The sequence below is a fragment of the Contarinia nasturtii genome, unplaced genomic scaffold (genome assembly GCF_009176525.2).
Source record: "Contarinia nasturtii isolate CC-2019 unplaced genomic scaffold, AAFC_CNas_1.1 Cnas_scaffold_1182, whole genome shotgun sequence".
Taxonomy (NCBI): Eukaryota; Metazoa; Arthropoda; class Insecta; order Diptera; family Cecidomyiidae; genus Contarinia; species Contarinia nasturtii.
The window spans coordinates 364,153-380,181 of NW_022198526.1; the positions used below are offsets into that span (position 1 = coordinate 364,153).

General features: G+C 33.0%; 2 protein-coding genes and 1 long non-coding RNA gene across 5 annotated transcripts; 2 read left to right on the forward strand and 1 right to left on the reverse strand.

The window, feature by feature from the left end:
- Positions 1-37: 37 nt before the first annotated feature.
- On the forward strand, positions 38-2,681 carry LOC116344811. Of its 3 annotated transcripts, none has more exons than XM_031773580.1 (7): positions 38-385; positions 483-713; positions 781-1,141; positions 1,214-1,740; positions 1,812-2,050; positions 2,132-2,444; positions 2,588-2,637. In XM_031773580.1, the coding sequence occupies exons 1-6, from the start codon at positions 204-206 to the stop codon at positions 2,425-2,427; spliced, it is 1,836 nt and encodes a 611-aa protein (XP_031629440.1). In that variant the 5' UTR covers positions 38-203; the 3' UTR covers positions 2,428-2,444; positions 2,588-2,637. The 3 variants fall into 3 exon arrangements, with proteins under 3 accessions (XP_031629440.1, XP_031629441.1, XP_031629439.1); XM_031773581.1 differs by having other exon boundaries at positions 2,132-2,440; positions 2,588-2,636; XM_031773579.1 differs by having other exon boundaries at positions 2,132-2,681.
- Positions 2,682-2,987: 306 nt separating this feature from the next.
- LOC116344879 lies at positions 2,988-3,891 on the reverse strand. The gene is made up of 3 exons (XR_004201466.1): positions 3,714-3,891; positions 3,278-3,572; positions 2,988-3,142 (listed from the first exon to the last, which is right to left on the reverse strand). It is a non-coding gene; the product is annotated as an uncharacterized LOC116344879 (long non-coding RNA).
- Positions 3,892-14,169: 10,278 nt separating this feature from the next.
- Positions 14,170-15,694, forward strand: LOC116344840 (leucine-rich repeat-containing protein 15-like). The gene is made up of 2 exons (XM_031773628.1): positions 14,170-14,245; positions 14,335-15,694. The coding sequence occupies exons 1-2, from the start codon at positions 14,223-14,225 to the stop codon at positions 15,578-15,580; spliced, it is 1,269 nt and encodes a 422-aa protein (XP_031629488.1). The 5' UTR covers positions 14,170-14,222; the 3' UTR covers positions 15,581-15,694.
- Positions 15,695-16,029: the final 335 nt, after the last annotated feature.

Consider the following 16,029-nt stretch of genomic DNA (forward strand, 5'->3'; position numbering starts at 1 on the left):
GCATATTCTGTTGAGTAGTTAGTTATCATTCGTTTGTGTTAATAGAATGTACTAAGTCACACTGTTGAATTCGTAATTTGGGTATTTTGTGTTGTTTTCGGTATAAAATTTGTACGTACATAAAAAAGAGCCGAAACATCGGTGTGCTGCAAATTGTTTACAATAAAATCAAATTTTATTTATAAAATAATCTTTTGTATGAAATGAGTGGCTTAACAAAAGTTGTTGGCTCAAGTGAAGAATTCGATACATTTGAAGAAAGTATGATGAAGCGGCCAATGTACACAGATCAACACCATTGCGAAATTGCTTTTCATCGATTTTCGTTGTTACGCGCGAAAAATTTATTGACGGATGCCGTGATATTGAGCAGTGATGATAAAAGGTGCACGACAAAACTACACACACTCACATGAAAAGCCTCTCTCTCTCTCGCTTTCTTCCTTGATCGAATAAATTTGTTTTTGATTAATTTAAATTAGGTTCAATGTGCACAGTAACATAATGGCAGGAAAAAGTGATTATTTTTTCAATACATTGCTGAATGCCGTCAATAACGAAAGCGAAAACGTCACCGATGAACATAATTCGTTTTTGCAATGCACGACACTGGACATTGTGTGTCAACTGAGCATTGATTCGTTGGCGTTGGAAATGATTATTACATTTTGTTATTCAGGCGCTATTGAACTGACCGTGGACAATGTTGAAAGGTATGTTAATATCTTATATCTAATATTACTACACTTCTAATATTTCTATATTATACTTATATGAAAGTATGCTCATCGGTGCTAGAGAATTGGCGATCGATTCATTGACATTACTGTGCTCAAAAATGCTTGGTGACATATTGGACAGAAACAATTGTATTCAAATACTTGAAATTGCCGATAAACAGGAGATAGACACACTCAGAGAAAAATCAATCACCGTAATTTCAGCAGAGTTGCCAAACATCAGCAGACTCCCAGAATTTTATCTGTTGAATGGATATCAAATGTACTGGTTGATTGAACTATTGTCAAATAGTCAAAATGGAATTTTTGATGATTTATTGAAATCGTTGAATGACGCAGAAAGTTCATTGCCGCACTATCTTTTTGATGGCACTGACACACATGCAGCAGTTCGAGCTGCGGTAAGTATGCGACAATAGAATATTGATTTTTTACATAAATTACAAGCGAATTTAATAAATTCTGAATTCTAGTTCATCATTGGCTATTTTCAAGGCACAATCAGTCAAAATTCTTTTAACGGCCATTCACCACTTGTAAATGCTGCACTGAATGTATCCCGTGTCATTCACCGTGCTCATAGTACTTGTATTCTGAACGGATCCGATCATCTTGACAGTGAACCTGATTTCGAAAGCGAGGAAGAATTCGTGCAATCACCTCCAATCCCAGTGCTGGTGCTTTTAAAACGTAAAACCATTCAATTTAATACATTTTGCGATATCGAACAAAAATGGGAAAAATGTATAATGAAAGTGGATCTAATGCAAGCCATCGAATCATTTCGAGATGCAGTTATGATACCAGTCGAGAAAAATATTGTGATATTCAATATGAGAAATGGTTTTATATCACAGGCACAGAGTTTGTCATTAAACACTACGAATATTGAATGTATCACACTACCCATTGATATTGAATGTGCACGATTAGCATTGTTTTGTACTTTAAACAACAAAATTTATTGCTTTGCACGATCGGATCAACAATATTATAACATGTAAACACATTTTAGTAGTTAAAATTCCCTTTTTATTTGTCCATCTTGATCTGATGTGTTTTTTCTCTCAGATTTGATACAAAAGCAAAGCTATGGTCAAGCGGCCAAATAGATGATGTGATGGACGCCAAATATATAGTGGGTGTTAAAAACGAGTTATATTTCATTGGATGTGGTTTCATGCGAACAACTGTTCGCAGTTATCATATTGAGAGAAAGCAATGGACATCAAGAGGCCTACTGCGCATTGAAAACAAAGAGAATTGCTTCAAAGCAACTGAACTAAATGGTTCCATCTTTGTAGTGATGTGTAAGTCATTCGGGATTTTTTTTCACTATCAATGCAATTCCATTTATTGGTTTTCATTCGTATGTTATATTTATTTCGCAGCTTGTTTTGATTCAGCGAAAATGTACAATGGAACAGAGTTTGTTGTTCAGCGATATGATGAAAATGTTGAAGATTGGATTGTTATAAAAAAAATCTACTTTACACACTATGTCGATTATTTCCACTTGGACGTTATTGGTGGTTGCTTGTACTTGTTTTATAGTGATGGTGAGGTCCAGATATACAACGAAGAGCAGCATGAATGGCAAAAAGGGCCTACTATCGATTACAATGTGCTCGACGTATCGATGTGCATGATTGAAGCCAAAGAAGATGACAAATGGGCCCATAAATAACCGTTTGGCAAAAGTCGGTGATTAAATAAAATTAATTTCTATTTTTTTTTTTGAAAAATTGCATCAATTGTAAAATTTGTAAATGTTTTTTGAACAAATAATTGTTAAAATTATTTTTTTATTAAATGTTGTGCATTTGTTCAAACTATTTTTTCCACAGCAATGAAATCCCTACTACCGTGCTAGATGGTGCCGACACGAGTGGACGGATTTTTAAATTTATTTGAACGACGCCATGTTACTATACTTGTCCATTACAACGTACATGTAACAGAAGAAACACACAGTCCATGTCCACGCTATTGGACATAACCGATTTGAACCGTCAATGTGAACTAGATCAAGTATAGAACTTTACATAGGATCATATACGATGAATATGGATTACACAGTCTGTTTCAAAATACCGTCACCAATGTCGACACCATTTGACATCAAAATTTTGACAGTAAAAATATGTGTTATTGTTGTTGTCGTTTCATTGCTGTGATTTTTTCTTCACAAAATTTTACAATTAGTAAAACATATATTATACACAGCCAGCGACTTCGATGTGGCACTATAAAATAATCAATTCTGTTTACCGATATTTATATGTTTCAGATTTTCTTAAATTCGTAAATTTTCTAATCTTGTATGAGCATTTAGATTAAGAGTGTCTCGATGTTCTAAAAAGTATATTTATTAAATTTTCTACATAGGGTGTTTCCCATATCTGTAATTAAAAAAGGTATTTATTAATTCAAAGTAGGCAAAATTCTATGTTAGTTAATGGCATTTATGCAACGCATCGATTGATGGTCACACTTCCCGAAGCAAAAAACTGTTTACAAAATCGAATGATACTTACAATGGAAAAACGCTCCGTTTGTACTCCCGCACAGCCATCTCAACCAAATGGGAAATGACTTGTTTTGTGCATAACTAACCCACATATTCGGGATAGCAGTTACGTAACAAATATTATTTATGCTTTATTTTATTTTATTGTATGGTATTGTGATGATTTGTTGGCTGCTATTCTAACTCGGGCTCGGATATGTCCACGTCGTTATCGTCATCGAAGACGGCGGCATCGGCGTTGATTTGATTCCAATATCAGTTGATCACAGCAGGTATTGGAAGTCCAAGCAATGTCCATAGTCCTGAATCAACAACGACACCAAATCCACGACAATCATTGTATGAAAAAAAATTTCGACCATAATGTAGGCACATCAGACAATAATACGAGTACACATTATTTGGCTTTCAACGTATCGCTAGTACGTAACGCTAGTACTTACGATTAATTGTTGAAACGATTGTTAAAATGATTGCAACAATCAAATGTATTGAAAACACACAATTTTGCCAACACATTTCCTTGGATAGTTTAACAAAACTGAATCTAAATGTCACAATGCACACACTTTCTTCTTTTTCTTACTCGACAAGATTATTGTATGTGTGTTCGAAAGTAAAAAAACACGCTCCAAACTAATGCACATTACAAAATCGATTCGTAGTTTGTCATATTGCATTCAGGCTACAAACAAAAAAAATCTACAATTAACATGTGTACGAGCATGGAACCAACACAAACTTGTCAACAAAATATAAATGTGTGATCTTTTTCGATGTTGTCCCGAAAACAGTTTTGACACAAATCTGCTACGACCAAAAACATCGATGGTTTGATGCTGTGTAAATCGTATACGTTGTTTCTCAAAGCAATGTCGTCGTGTATGTGTTTATAAAATGCCGAATTGGCACTGTATGTTGAAATGCGAGAGTAAAATATTGGAACATAATCAAATAACGAAACCAATTCGTAGAATGTTTTTTTCACGATACACATGAAATCGGTTACATTGCTCTTAAGTCTTAGCGTATATCCACACTCAATGTACTGTATTCAGATTAATTTACAATGTGTCCATTTTTTCTTTTTTTCTCCGTTTTGTTTTGTTCTACATATTCTAATCTAAAGATTTCGACTTTATTTAACTCAAAAAATTATCAAATTATTGATTGTTATTTTTAAGCAAATAAATACGATTAATTTCATCTTTAAATGCATTTTATGTAGTACATTTTTTTCTTACAAAATCAAATCGTAAAATCAATCGTATTGAATCTCACGAATGGTTTTTCTTACATTCAATGTGTGGAAATAATTATAAGCGATACTTTTTGATAATTTCTATTTGGTGTGTGTTTATTTGGATTTATATTCTATGGGTCCGGCTCAGTGACATGGATTTCATTAAGTTGAGGGTGACGATGTAATTCCCACGTTTATGAAACAAGAGCAAGAACCTTGTATTTTGGTAAAGTATATTTATTTGTGTACGCTGTACGCCGAGACAGAGCGTGTTTATTTATACAAATGCTGTCGTCATCTTATTTGGTGTGATGTGATCATAGAATTTATTCATGCACAAAACATAATCATAACAATGATTGTTGCCGTTAATCACTTGCAAAAAGTACATCGAAATCCCCCGAATGCCGAAAAGTGTACACTACACACACTGAACACTAAAGAACGAGAATCAACTCAGCGAATAAATAATTACATATTAAATTATTATTTATAAACAAGTCTGAACAATTTAACGCACAAAATCATCCTGCGTGCGAGAGACAAATGGCAAAACGAGTGAGATGGAAACCGAAAAAGAGATAGAATATATAAAGTTGTGAATCTGTAACATCTCTAAATAAACAACATCTCATTTTTCATATGTGTGTTTGTGTGAAATACAAAATTCATGAACGTGATGAAATCATACATGATATTGTGGTATATTTAATTCCAAAAATCGCCTATTTTAACTGTGGCATATACTATACACAATACAGCATAAGCTGCTCGAAATTATTTGGAATTATAGAGAGAGGTACCGCGCGTAAGATCCATTCGTCTGTTGAACTTTAAATATCATATTAAAATACATTTATTTTGTGTGTTCGGAGAGAGCTCGGATTTAGCATTCCTATGTTTCCTTTTAAAATCAAATACAAGATTGGATCTATTTCTCTCCTTTTTCAGCATACTACCAAAGTGCCCGGTCGCTGGTGTTCGCATAAATGTATTGCATTTATATTTTATGTACAAGTACATTCATTTGTTCGTATGTTCATTTGTTCGTATGTTATAGCAACACAACAAGATGGTTTATTTTTAAATGAAACCCTTTTACGGATCGTGTATTTTCTTACGTGGCACTGTTAGCTGAACTAAATATCAAGCCCGCACGCATTCGTAATGAATTTTCGTGCGTATATATATAAATATATTTAATATGTATTTTCGGTTTATCATATTAAATTTAAATTATATTATACGCACATTGGCCACATACACAAAATCAACGGTGCACAGGCACACACAATCTCAACTACACACATATTCATATTATAGTATATTATACAGAATATGCTTATTTTAAATTTCAGATTTTACGAATTACATTTTTCACATTATTTCATCTTTGACAATGTGAGTGCTGCTCACTCGATCTATCCATCTAAGTGAGCACTTAGATGTGTGATGCCGACGAATAATGCTTAAGCACACGCATTTCATAAACGAAATCCAGAGAACACAAAGAAGGAGGAAGAGAGTAAACTTGCAAAAATATTACATTTATTCATAAATTATATCGATATATGACGCCCATACATCACTAAATAATTAAAATGCCATAAAAATCAATTAAACGAAAGCATACTAATCAACAATGCTCATTTCACTATCGCTAAGCATGATTTCAATATAAGTGCTATGCACACATACGCCCGCTTTTACACCACATTTTGAACAATCAATGAACAAAATAACACCTCACGCTTCAACTTACCGGTATATTGCAATGTGTATGTTACATTGTATTGGGAAAGGGAAATTCATTAAAACTTGTGAATTGAATTTTTATTTGATTATTTATTGAATAAAGTTTAAAAAATAACTTACTTTTGCATAAATGAGTAATTGGATTTTTAATTTAAATTGTCTATTATGAAAATAGCAAAATTCCAAACACATGTCCTTGTCAAATTGAATTCAAGTTTTCTGTTAAAATGTAAACAATTTCTAAACAGCTGCTATGTTATAAATTCGAACTTTTCTTTGAAATTATGCATAATCGAAATTATTGCGTGAATGGTTGAAAAGTCATAAATTCATTTGAAAACTATTTTTTTGGTGGTCAGTGTGTTTTTTGATTATGTAGTTAGTTCGATAGATTCAATTGAACTGAATCATCAAGTGAATGTTTTGAATTCATGTGTCGTTAGCCATAGAACACGTATTCATTCTGTAGAAAATTGTTATCGTCAATATATACACTCAATTTATCTCGACTCACACTCACGCTCAATCGAAGTGAAGATAATAATGGAAAACGGAACCATAATCCATTGGGAAATTTTTCGGAGAAAATCATTTTACAATCTATTACACATCTGATAGATATTTTTCGTATTCCAACCATAGTATCACCGGTACTAAAAATGAATGCTTGAATTTCCTTTTGCGTTTTCCTTTTCAGTTAATATTGTTAAAATTCAATTCGGACGCTGGTATTATTGAATTGTTTGAATTCAATCAGTCTGCCCATCCAATCGTTTCGTCTGCATGTGAATTCATTTTGGCATATTTCGAAATCGATTTTCACAAATGTTATTTCAGTTCGGTGTGTTTCATGTGGAACGATGAAAATGGAAATGGTAATGAAGCGAGCATCAATTGAATTATGTATTTGGTTATGTATCTACTTGAAAAAAAGGGGCCAAAGAAGATGCTATATCATTAGTAATGATTAAAAAAACATTTGAAAATTATTTTTGGCAAGGAAATGACTGTAAAATCGGCAGTTGGACATTTAACGAACCAATGAAATCGTCTTGAGTCATTTAGGTGAATTAATATCAAGAGAAAAACATTTACCCATTGCTTCAAATGTATCTGCAGTAATCGGAAATATTTCACCAATAAATATTATTTATTGGATTGAATTGGATCATTTGTTTGATAACAGGCTATTGACTGTTTCCTGTGGCATATTAAAACAATACGGTGCACGCGCGTCAAACAGGCGAATCATGGAAGACATATATAATTTGAATAGATTTTAAATAAAATTGTAATCGACTCAATTCATAGCAACAATACACCATGTTTAAAATGGTTATTTTTATACTTTTGTAATTTCCATTGTGAATATTTACGCGAAAGACACTTTCCTTGTGTATGAACCACACGTGCGTTGCTAACCAAAATGAATTTATAAAATTATCATTTTCCGCATAATTTTTTGTTGTTGAAGGAAGAAAATCACCCTTAAAATTGGCACCAAATGCCACATTAAGTCTGCGACAAGTGGAAAAATATAAGCAGGAAATGAAGGTTCGACTGCAATATTGACTGATAACAATAAAGAAAGAACATTACAAGCAGACAAAGCAAAAGTTAAAACGTTGTTGTGCCTCAGTGGATGATATTGATGGTTTCAATTGGATTGAAGATGGCAAACAGACGACAAAGACCCTAATGGTTGTACAACGACAACAAAGTAACATAAAAAAATCAGATGTAGTTAAGAGAGAGAGACAGAGGATGGGAACCACACAGAAAATTCGGTATACCTATTCAAATTTGAACATCTATAATATTTGCATATATGTCGATGGCTTGTGGCATTAACATTTAAAGAATATAATAATACTTTTATGAGTTTTAAAACAATGATCAAAGCAACCACCAGCAATAACGATAATAACTGTAATTAGCTCGGGAAAAATCCCGTAAAATGGAAAAATATCCGTGTTTAAGTTGCAGATGCCAAAAACTGTGAAATAGAGAGAAAGAGAATGTCACAGATGCGCTTCTTTGGATAATGTTGTATTTATTTTAGATTGTACTCAGCGCAACATTCAATTTCCGTTTGTTATCATCATCACATGACAATAATGTCCATTTGGAGTCGCTTAAATATTCTACTTCTATCTTTTTCACACTGATGACACAATAAACATTTTTTACCACATTCCATTTCTCTTTGTCTCTTTTTCATTTTCTGTAGTTGCAGAGATAGTAAATAAATGTAGACTCACTTAAATTTGGTTTTAAATTTCCAATGCAATGTCTCATCTCTCATCGGTGTCCACTGTCCATTTTTCTTTTTCCATCATATTATTAACTTAAAGCCATACGATCTATTTATATACAGGGCGGTCCATAATTCCATGTCAATATTTTCACAAAATTTTCCTTAGCTCATGAGGGGTAAAAAATTGTATGCGAATCGGCTGTTTTAGTAGGGTTACAGCCCTAGCCCCCTTAGGGTCAAAATTTTCTATGTTCTGGTTGATTTCGACGGTCACCAATGCGGTATTTTTCATTATTGGCTTGTTGGAAAGTCTCTCAGTCCTCTTCAAAATACCATGAAAAATTTTTGAAAAAAAGTTTCAGTGGAGACGGTCAAAGTAGGTTGACCAAAAGTGAAAAAAATCATCGAAAATCGAGGAAAATCGTAATTTATCTCGAAAAAACATGTTATAAACCTATCTTTTTTATGCCAGAAATCGAAAGAGCATCCAATTTTGGTTCGGTATGCACATTTTCAGATTCCAAATTTTTATGGGTGGGTAAAAATTTACAACAGTCCACAGTGGAGCGACCGAATTTTTTTTTTTTCATTTTTTTGAATCGACTTTCTGGGTCAGTTTTTTACGCTGATTGTTTGGTTTTATAGCCGATCTAGCTCTAAGACACAATATAAAACAACAAAAATACCAAAAACATTTAAAAAATTTAAAATCCCGTCACATTGTGGTTTTTTACAAACTTTTCCACAAATTTTTCCGAAACGAGTCAACAAAACAAACTTATCAAAAAAAATTTTTACAAATGCTGTATAGTCAGAGGACTGAATCTCATAAATAATATTTTGTATATATTGTATATAAAAACGAATATTCAAAAATAAAAATTACATTACATTACATTACATTACAAAACTTAATACTTGGAGCAAGTATAATAACGGATATATAGCCGATCTTAAACAATTCGAACGCGAGGAATCCAATGGTGCCAACTATTTTGTCCGATCAATTCAAAGTTCTGAGATAAACGGCTTCGAACCTACCCCTAGGAATGACATTTTGAAGTTACCATTTTTTTCATTCGATCGTCATGAAAATTGGTATTCGGGGGTTTTTGGGTACGAGAAAACCGAATTTGACATTTATTTTGACATAAAATCATATTTGGCAAGTCTTTGAATTCAATCAATCACAGATAAAAATGACAATTTTGTATGAAAATGAATTGTTTTTAGCAACCATTGGATTCAAAGACTTGCCATTTCAAAACTAGTGAATATTTTTTTCTAAATATTCACTATTTTGTTCTTCATTAGATATTGAAACAATATGCCGAAAATCATTGATTTCTGAGAATAAAAAGTATTATTTCTGAAACCTCAAAAAATTGTATTTTACGCCATTTTGTATGAAAAATACATAGGTGGTCTCAAACTTTTGCACGGCACTGTATGTATAATTGTGTATTGAATTAATCGAAATAATCAACAAACATGACACCATCAGCTTATATGTGACTTTTTACAAAATGACTTATCGCCAGAACAATGATAGTAATGATAAATATGATAGTAAAAATTTATGCCAGAATGCGTTTGCGAATTCATTTTCACTTTTCCTGATCACAAAATGTTCCCATTCCCTTCTACCATTTGGTTGGGTCATCAATTTGGTCAGCTAAAGGCATTTGCATATGTTCATGAGATTGACGACATGCGTACATACGTTACACTGAATTTGGATGCTGAACGATTTGTGAGCATCACTGAAACGGCTAATGAACAGTATTAAATGGAAAAATCCTGAATTTTTTGGTCATCGACTTTGAACCCCTTCACACAAAATCATGCTCAAAGCACAATCTCAGCGCCATCCAAACACGCAAACCATACGAATGTTAATGATGGAAGTGAGAGCGGAAAGAAAAACGCATACTCATATCAACGCGAAAGATTTAATGGGCATGTCAAAGAGGGACGTATTTGTAAAAAACAATCGGAGTGGTAGCCGAAATGATTTATCTTCCTCTTTGAGTGTCACAATCTGTAGCTGTAATTTGATTAATGAAGGGTTTTCTATTATAAATTGTATCGACCGCTCTTCGGTGTACGTGTACATGTTTTATATATGAAAACATTTTTCCCACTTTTTTATTCGTGACGGATCTCCTTAATTTTTTTTTTGTTTTTGGCTCATTCGAAATGAAATACGGTCGTTTTGGCGAATTTTGAATGGTTTTCAACAAAATGTTTTGCTGCTATGTAAACAATAACACAACGGATAAATCACGATACAGAATGAGGGGACAAGAACTAGATGACTGAAGTGGTTGACTGAATGAAACATACACTAAATTAGCAGCTAATTTAATCATATTCAAAGCAACAAAATAGATACACTAATACATGAGAATGAAGTCGATATGATATGATGTTGAAATATTTATTTTTGATTGTGTGTGTTTGTGTCGATTGTTGATTGGATTGTGAGGCCGAAAGTCAATTTAACCATCGCCCCAAAAAAGTGGATGCGACCAAATTCGTAATTGCAATTTGACCATAGTAATCAAGTAGGTTTCTCTTTACTCTGCTCTGCCAACTATGTTCGTCTGATATTGGATTAATTTTGATTTGATGCCATGAAATATGTGCTTCACTTTATAATATTCATATCGATGTTTGCAAATGCTAGATTTTATACTTCTCTTATATTTTGTTCGTCCGTTCGTTCCGCAAACATTTTATACGCATATTAATCATAAGCTGCGATGATTATCTCTTGTATGAAACATTTTTCGGGCGGTCAAACACAAGAATCAAAGATACGCTTTCCATTTTACTCGGTTTACCCATCAAAATGCTACATACATTTCAATAGGTCTCTCTTTCGTTCGAAAAAACACAAAAAACCAACACTGATCATATCTGAATTGAATACATATATTTTTGGACTGGTGCGCTTATTATTTGGCATTTTCACGATAAATAAATATAATTTGTGCTGCCGAATTATCCAGTGTATTTTTTTTTTGGTTAATCAGTTGTTTTCCTGAACAGAGCACATAATTTTCAAAACTGCAGAGAGAAAACAGCGCTCTTTGATATAAAAAAAGGTAACCGCATTTTGAATTTACATAAATTATTATTCTTTTGCAAGGCGTTGTGTTGTGTCTTGCTTAAAAAAACCACTTAAAAATCATTTTTATTCTGTTCCCGCGAATTAATATTCATATTTGAGAAAATGATGTCCATTATACAAATTAACTGACAAAAAACAACATTGAAATGCAAAAAGTGAACGAATGGCAAAGAGATGATTTGACCAAAATTTAAAATACAAATGTACTGAAAAAAGGCACAAAATGGACATAATGTATTTCTACACATACATATCCCATGTGTGCTTCTTGTAACCGCAACATCAATGAGAGTATGCGTGTTAAATACATATTTTATACATTGTTGTTCGTGAGTGAGCTTGGATTGATGCCTGTGTTACCGTGTACGCCGTGTACCTCGAATAAAATGTTAATCGAACACACACAGAATTTTTATTCAGCCCTGGATACGTGTTAATTTTTTTCTCTCCTTTTTGCCATAATTTTATATGCTAATTGTTACAGCTATAACTCGAGATGTGTGTGCATGTGTGATCCAAAAGAGACAATATATACAATGAGAGAGAGAGAGAGAGAGAGAGAGAGAGAGAGAGATGGTGTCGATAAATACATTTTTAATGCTTCGAAAAGCTTTATGCATGTTGTAAATACAATAAATTTTGTGTAATTTAAATTTTTCTAGATGGTAGAACATATCAGATATCTTTTTCTTTCTCTCTCTACTGTCTACTCTCGGTCCGAATATTTGTCTCTGGTATCTCTTTTCTGAATTATAAATGAGTGCTTTAATAATCGCATTCAAATGTCTTTGGGCGAATTTTTTCCCACCCCAATACGCCACGCGAGAGGAAGAGAGAAAGAATATAAATAGCATACATATAAAATGGTCTTATTAAAGGATAACGTTTTGCTTAAATATTCCGTTGTTGGCCTTTGTGTCATAAAATTTTATTCGCATCAAGAATCACTCCTTTTTTCTTTTCTTTCTCTGTTGTCATTAATTGACCAAAATTATCAATTTAAATACGTTTTGATAGTCTGAATTTAACAAAAGGCGATTACAAACCGCAGCACTGTTTTGTCAATGGAGTACCCACAATCGATGACAGGAATCAACCGCGAGTGAGAAATTCATGTCTTATGTAAGTTGAATCGTGCAACACATCCCCTCAAACACTTTGGCTACATTTCCATATTCGATACATGTATTTACGAACAGAAAAAAAACAAATGATTTTTTCATTGTTCGCTAGCTGTTTTTTTCGTTTGCAAAAGAAAATCTTCCAATTTTTCGGTTGGTTCATTCGTTCCGGTGTTAAGAGTTGTATTGAGCTCAAACGTGGAATGATGATGGTTGTTTTGCGTATTCCATTTCATCGATGTGGGGTGTTGAAGTCAAAAGCCACGATGTATTTTCCTGGCGGCAAATGACAAATTATTCTTATTAGAAAAAAGTGACTTTTTTTTCTATGCTACCAAATTGATCCGTGCCACTTGAACAGAACTCAAGCATAAGAGCACATTCGTTCCACATTTGAAATGACTTCCAACACATTTGATTCCCTTTGCTCAAATCATTTTCATCGATGTGAATTTGAATAATATCGCGCCTGACTCAATTTAAACATTTTCTTTCCGTTTTTTATCATTTTTATTTCTCTTCAGTTACAACAAAAAACCGCGACGCATTGTCATCAATGTAAGGATGCTAATTTTTGTCGATGTACAGACGCCGAATTGTTATATTTACATAAAGACCCATTAAAAATCAAATTGGTATAACATTTTCTATCATTTTTTTATTCCTGCTCTGAATATTTTTTTCTCTCAGCCGTTGAGGAATAAAACGTGCCATGAAATTTAATAATGGTAATAAATGCACACAATGTCACTCGGTTGGGCGATAAGTAAAGCAAACAGACGAATTATATTCAGAAGGTGAATTCACATTTATTCTTGGAACGTTTGAGAATTAAAGTATTTGCCGCCGAAATAATATCAAGAAAAACAAAAAAAAAACTTGTTTTCGAATCGGCTCATGAAAGATCTCGAATTAGTTGAGAAAACAAATTTCAACACAATTGTTTTTTTTTTGAAATACCGCGTTCAATTTGTTAAACGAATTAGGACAAAATGAGAATATTCAACAAACTTGTAATGTACAAAATTCGTCATGGACAATTATCAGCGTGATAAGAATAGTCGTATTTTAAATCAAGTCGAGTTCAGTACACATTACTGTGTGGAATGCACGCCTTCGATTATATTTATTTACAAACACTCGTGATTTTCGGTTCAAAAGTTCAAAACAACTTATATTATTTTCAACGAGAGTGAAAAAAAACGTGTCGCTATCAGTAGTAACTAGTAAGTAACTATTGTGAACTGCTCGGCGGTCGAATGCATTTTTCAGAAGAGAGAAATATAACGTCATCAAACGACGTAAATATACCCAATCGATAACAGATAACATGCATATCGTGCTTGTATAGTGCACATATTGCTTTAGAAACGATAGTCAGTCGTCTCGAACGTTCAAACGTAATTCGTTCGTTGAACCGAGTGAAAGTGATTTCAGTATATGGATTTTATAATGAGCAAATTGTGAGTGTTCTTTGTTACTTTTGGAAATTAAGAGTAGAATTTTTTACGGAAGAAAATGTGAATTCAAAGATTTTCTCATGTTTTTTCAGAATATTTTTCGTTGCAATTTTATACTGGGCAAGTTACTATGCATACGCGAGGCAAATATCGGTAACTTGTAGTTGGGGTGAACCAACTACAACTAGAATCGATCCATTTGCCTGTTTCATCCGCATTCCATTCAAGTTAACGCCCAATGATACGCTGACGTTTAACAGTGAAATTGACCCATCCGAACTAACTATTATTAACTTCTGGCTACCGTCCGCTTCACGTTATCAGTGGGATATAACATTCATTCCAAAAGGAATATTCGAAAGATTTTCACATCTAAAAAGTTTCACACTACCAGGTCACGTGGAGAGTATATCTCATGATGATTTTATGCATGCAGTCAATCTTGAGCGCTTATCATTTGGCAATCAATTGAAAGTGATACCCGGAAATGTCTTTGATCGAGTCGCCAAATTGGAAGTACTTGATTTATCGTGGAATAAAATCGCATCGATTCATGAAAACAGTTTCAAAGGATTGAGTAATTTGCGAACGCTAAAGTTGCACCGAAATCAATTGCAAAAATTTAAATTACGTACTTTCGAAAATGTGCCTCTGTTAGAAGAGTTGCTATTGAATAATAATCATATTGAAACCGTTGAGGATGGTATCTTAAAATTACCAAAATTGAAACATCTGGATTTATCCTACAACAAACTCACCGAATTGTCGAATTTAATTTTCAAAGACTGTCGTAAACTGGAATATTTAGATTTGCGATCCAATCATATCACATCAATCAAACGTTCAGTTTACAATTTAAACAGTTTGCAACTTTTAAATTTGGACAACAATCGAATTTCTGATATTTACCTGCGAGCTATTGTTCGATTACCCTCACTCGAATATATATCGATGGAAAATAATGGAGCCTCACTTAACGATAACATTTTTGTGAGTGAATCAATGTCCGGCAGCTCGAAATCAGCGATAAAGAGCCTTCTGTTGTCGGGAAATAATTTGAAAAATCGTGAATTACTAGTCCGGCTCTGGTCGCTTGGGCTAACGCATTTAGAAAAATTACATATTGATAATAATTCCTTTGAATACATCGACTTTTATCCAATTTATGCGTTTCCCAAATTGAAAGAGATCAACCTGGGCAAAAACTATTGGAAATGTGAATGGTTAGAAGAAACATTGAAAAAACTCGAAGCAGATGGTATCGAATTGAATTTGTTTAGTAGCCGTTTTCCCAGCTCAACATCGTTTAAGCATATTAATTTCATTCCGTGCATTTGAACCGGAAATTGTTGCAAGGAAAATATAATTTGACACCATTTCTTTTTGTATTAAGTACATTTTTTCTATGTAAGAAATTAAAAGGACATAATAATAAAAATAATAAGAATTAAATTGGTGTTTGAATTTTTATTTGAGCAATTTAAAATATTATAATTCGAAGCTATTGTATATATATATATGGCTCGCATTGTATCGAAAGATTTCATCGCTTGAAAAACGGAAATCGCCATTCAACTGGGAAAAATGGAATTTAAGTCTGCCTGAATGATGTAGACGAAATTGATTGCTTCTACTATTTTACCGAATGAAACTGTATTTCCCGTCTTCGTAGAAAATGTTGAATAAACATGCAATCCCTAATAAAAAAAAAGCATAACTAATTGTAGCAAATGAGTGTATGTTGTGTATGTGTACTTTCATATGGTGGTATAATTGTTGAAACTAAG